The sequence below is a fragment of the Morone saxatilis genome, unplaced genomic scaffold (assembly GCF_004916995.1).
Source record: "Morone saxatilis isolate NCDOM2014 unplaced genomic scaffold, NCSU_SB_2.0 Contig15, whole genome shotgun sequence".
NCBI classification, from domain to species: domain Eukaryota; kingdom Metazoa; phylum Chordata; class Actinopteri; family Moronidae; genus Morone; species Morone saxatilis.
Window position 1 is genome coordinate 4,023,495 of NW_023339707.1, and position 4,880 is coordinate 4,028,374.

At 40.9% G+C, this 4,880-nt stretch overlaps 1 protein-coding gene across 1 annotated transcript in view; it reads left to right on the forward strand.

Moving 5' to 3' along the window:
• Nucleotides 1-4,867, forward strand: part of LOC118324648 (copine-9-like) — a gene marked incomplete at its 5' end in the record, with an annotated part of 23,354 nt that extends 18,487 nt beyond the window's left edge. The window contains 1 exon segment of the mRNA XM_035657074.1: nucleotides 4,656-4,867. Coding sequence (XP_035512967.1) covers nucleotides 4,656-4,838 — 183 coding nt within the window.
• Nucleotides 4,868-4,880: the final 13 nt, after the last annotated feature.

A 4,880-nucleotide genomic window follows, 5' to 3' on the forward strand; every position in this document is an offset into this window, starting at 1 on the left:
GAGGTGAAGAGATGTATTTTCTTTAGTGTGATGGTGGGGGGAGGAGAAGACGTAGCAGCCCAGGGTCAGCTGGCTCGAGCGGCACCAGATTAGTAGCTATTTGAGATTAAGTGCCACACACGATACAGTGGAGGATCCAATAGTATAGAGGCAAAGACAGATGGCCAGATGCAATGAGTAAATGTACGTAGTGTTGATGTTTGAGGAGGAGGCATGCGAGTTTATAACGGCTACCACAGCACGAGCGGCAGATCGACACAAAATAAGAGTTACAAATTTGTATAAACAAAGTGGCAGAGTGGGCCTATGTAGTATCCTGCAAATGCAGAAGCTATGTTACCGAAAAGCGAGCAAAGCACACATCCATGGGTTGTGTTTTAGCTGGTGTGAGACTGTGTAAGTGTTTAATATAGTGATTGGCAATGGGATCATTCCTTACGAGATGGCATTGGGAAGTGGTTGGAGAGCGCGCGAGCGCAAAGTGTAACACGGGAGGGAAAAAAGAAATCACCTTGATATTGAGTGGGCGAGAGAGAGTTGGGACGAAATTAAAGGTATCACAGAACGATTTAATAGTTCCACTCCAGCGCACACAGAAACACAAAGGAAGTGAGGGATTTATAATCAAGGAGACATAACTGGCCATTCATTATATTTCAACTACTTAGCGTCGGGATTAAGTTTGGGATTAGCATCATTGCTTTGGTCACGTAGGGTCCTGTGTGTGTGTGTGTGTGTGTGTGTGTGTGTGTGTGTTGTTCCGCTTTCATCTTTTGTGTGTGTTTGTTGGTTTTGTTCTACGATTAACAGGTTCGGCCAATAAACCGACAATAACAGACAATGACTTCAATCTTGTTAACATCCTTTATTTGCCTCTTTTCTTCTCTTTAGAGCACAAGAGTAAATTTGCACATTATTGACATGGTACATTTCCTACAAACTTCAAGTATGTTTTAACACCGGTTTAAATCATCAAATTTCAGTTCCATTTTCATATTTTTCTTTGATTTGGCTGATTCAAAACGCTACCTACGAATTAAGGATAATGTTGGCTTTCGGAGAGCTAGGCTAAGGGCACGAAAACGACTTGGTCGAGGGAAGGGAACGATCCATACGGACCCTGTTTGACATTGGGATTAAAAAGAGCTCATACAAAGGTTTAAAGGAAAAGAAACGTTGAACACACTAAGTATATGAATTATTCATCATGTTAGGAAAAGCGAGGCAAATCGATTCCATGGACGACGGAGACTTATCGGTTTTTGGATTGTTAACTGGGGACACGCTTGTGAATTGACAACGGTCCTACCAGGTTTATTTTGTTTATCCTCACCTACACCATGGGAACCCCACGAATTACAAACACCCAGGCGACCAACTATATTCACTATCCTATATCTATATCTATTATCTACAGCAGCGAGCACACACAACACTACCTATATCGAAAGGCTGCTAACATAGGGATTTTGCGGACTTTCACATATCATGTCTTCTATCTCGCCCGAGCGTGGGTTTTCCGCAGCTTTTTCGTATGGCTATCGGCTTCCACAATGGATATCAAACGTTCCCCATGGCAACAGGAGGAAAATGAAATCTCCACTCATTTGTGCCATGAAGTATGAAAAATCATCTTATATTGGGCATTTGTCGGAAAAATAACCTTAACTTGAGTGCTTGAGTCGTTTTTTTTTTGGGCGACTTTGGCAACGAACAGGAATCAGCATGGGAGCTTAATGATAATCATATTCCATTGGTATATCCGAAGCCTCCCACGCGTCAATTCTGTTCGCAGCAGTCGTCTTATCGGAGCCAGGGACATATTATCGGCATGTAATTCTATGACACCGCAGTGAGAGTTGGCTACGGCCTCTTACTCCCCTTTAAAAAAAAACAACTTGATGCAGGTACTATTTGCAGGCATTTCTAGAGATTTTGCTTGCACCATAAGGACGACTTCGACCTTAGAGCTGTCTTTTTGGTACCCAGTACATGGAAGGACAATATTGCATAATCCGGCCCGCCTTTTCTTATTTTTTCCTATTGAAGGAGGTGGGGACTTGTCATTCATATTCCTTTACAGTGGGACATGTCCATACTTTTCTACTTTAGTACGTTAAGCTCCTTTCCAGCCCGGTCATAGCAATTTGAGAAATTTGTAATTTAGGACATTTGTGAACGCGCGACATCGTGAACACACTACGGCGATTAAGGGATACTAAAAATACTTCATCTTGATGCGCATGTGGAATTATACATCCAATATGGCGCTAATTATGTTAACCTATTGTGTATCTATGTTTATTTCTCATATGACCCATGTATATTAGAATCATTGTCTGACGGCTCGCGTCACTTGAGCGATTTGCCCTGCCAAGTCTGATTTGGGTTAGCTCACATTTAGCCTAGTATTACCATGAACATTCCCCCTACTGACAGGGTTGTGAAGGTGAATTATCTCGTGGCCATGCGTTACTACTACTACCTGGTGACATTGGATAAAAAAAAAAATAACGCGTGGCCACGCATTAATATCTCGTGGCCAGGCGTTATTTTTTTTAAATCCAATGTCACCAGGGGGGCTCCGTACTTCAGTGCAACAATGTTGATTATTTTTAATTAACATTATATTGCACCTATTAGACCTCCACTTGTGCACTGTAAACTGGTGGACATTTAGAAATATTATCTTCGCTTGGCCACCTGCCTAGGCCCTGGTAGAAAGTTTTGGTTGGTTTTTTATCAATATACACTTTAGTTACATGTGGGCCAAAATGCTTACAGTAAATGTTATTACCGGTAAATGTGTCTTGACTGCAATTGCAATATTAGTATCTAAATTTACATAGTGTTAATAATCTCCCTTGTTTGAGTGTGTTGCAGCTGCTAGGTTCAATACAAGGTTCATAAAGGATAGTTTGATATCTTCATGTACAGACATCGCTGCGTTAATGTGTTGAAAATAAGATATTGGTCTCGCGTGTAAGTACACACTAGAGTTGAGCGAGTACCTGACTGAAATGAGTATCCGGTACAAATGATTTCTTTTTTACCATCAGAATATCAGAGTAGAATGTGTCAATATCAGCATTTGTAAATATAGCAACTTTAATATGAAAAACATACTGTGATGAAAACATTCTTCTGAATCTCAATTCTAAAATAGTTTTCTAATAAATACAGTACCTTCTGATCAACAAATACCAATTTCTTCATTTAACAACTTCTGGTTAGCAACACCCACGTCCATTCAGATATAATACAAATATAGATCATTTAGTTAATTGAGCAGATACAGTGACGGATGTGAAATTCTTACCAGATCGGACATGGCGAGATTCTCACAAAACTTGCAACGACAAATCTACATTGAATGTTGTCATCCGATTATTTAAAAAGGGTAAAGGCAGCAGAAGATCAAACACACATTAAATGCAGTCCCTATTCCGCCTCCTGAAGAGCACTGCAATAAATGTATCACTTCATTAATCATCTCTTTTGCACAAAGTATATAAAACTGTTGTGGAGTACTACTGCATGTGTGAGAAAAGTTGTTTAAAGACTTCTGTGGCTTCACAGGGGAGCTGTGTAATAAATTGCCTCGAGTGATGTCACTTGAGTCAGCGTCGGTTGGGGCTGAAGGCACAAGTTGGAAAATTCAAACAGTCTGGGGGCGTGGGGTTAGAAAGCAGTAAGCTACATTAGCCACTACTGTCATAACACACGTGCATCTCTGGTCGAGTTGCATTGTGGGTAATGTAGGTGCCAGGTTTTGACAGGGAAGAATAATACGTTGAATAGAGTGCAATGCTAAATCATTGGAGTACTTTTTTGTTTGTTTGTTTGTTTTTGCTTTCTTTACTGGTTCCAGCTTCTCAACCATGAACATTTCCTGGCTTTCTTCTTCTATGATGGTAAATTTAATATTTTACCTGAGTATCTGAATGTCAGACACAACAACCAATTTCAATATGTCAGCTTGGCAAATTTGGATGGGCATTTTTCTAAAGAAACAAAAACAAAAAACAAAGACCAAAACAATTAATAGATACTTACAGCCCTACAACTTATGACTTATAATAATCATCTTATGCACAATTAAAGAATACTATCTAGTTTAATACATAGTAACGTTTTGCATACAGCCTGTGAGCAAATAGGAATTACACAAGAGTTACCACACAATGTATCGTCACTCTATTGCAGCATAAATCGCCATCTAATAAAAGATGAAATTGATGGGAAAATGTATGCAGGGACTCACTTTGAGAAGTGGGGGCGAGCGCCCATCCGTATTAATGAACATCCACCTCATGATGGTCATTAATTAAAGCTCTGACAGCGGGATAAGTTTAAAAATCCATTTACTGATGCAGCCAGAGGAGAGTTATCATTACTTTCCGCTCCCCTCCCTTGCACACCAGGTGCCATATATTGCACAAGCATTGTGGCTCATGTCTCAAACATTGGCATAACATAAGTGTCTTTAACAGACAGATGAATCCAGCAGTGTTGTGTATTTCTGAAGAGGGCTTGGTGAGCATTAACATTAAGAGAAGTCTAGATTTGTCCTTTGCAATGCCTTTAGAGATATTATCAGTCTCATAGCTATACATAATGTATATTAAATAACACCCCCCCCCCCCCACTTCCAGTTTGTTCCATTCAGAGACTACATCGACAGATCTGGCAACCAGGTCCTGAGCATGGCCCGGCTGGCTAAGGATGTCCTCGCCGAGATCCCCGACCAGCTGCTGTCTTTTATGAAGAGCCGAGGAGTTGAACCGCGACCAGCCCTCTCCTCCTCACCACTGCCGGAGCTACACCGGCATATCTGACCCCGACACAGTTGCTCGACTTTGCCTCTCTCTCTCTCTCTC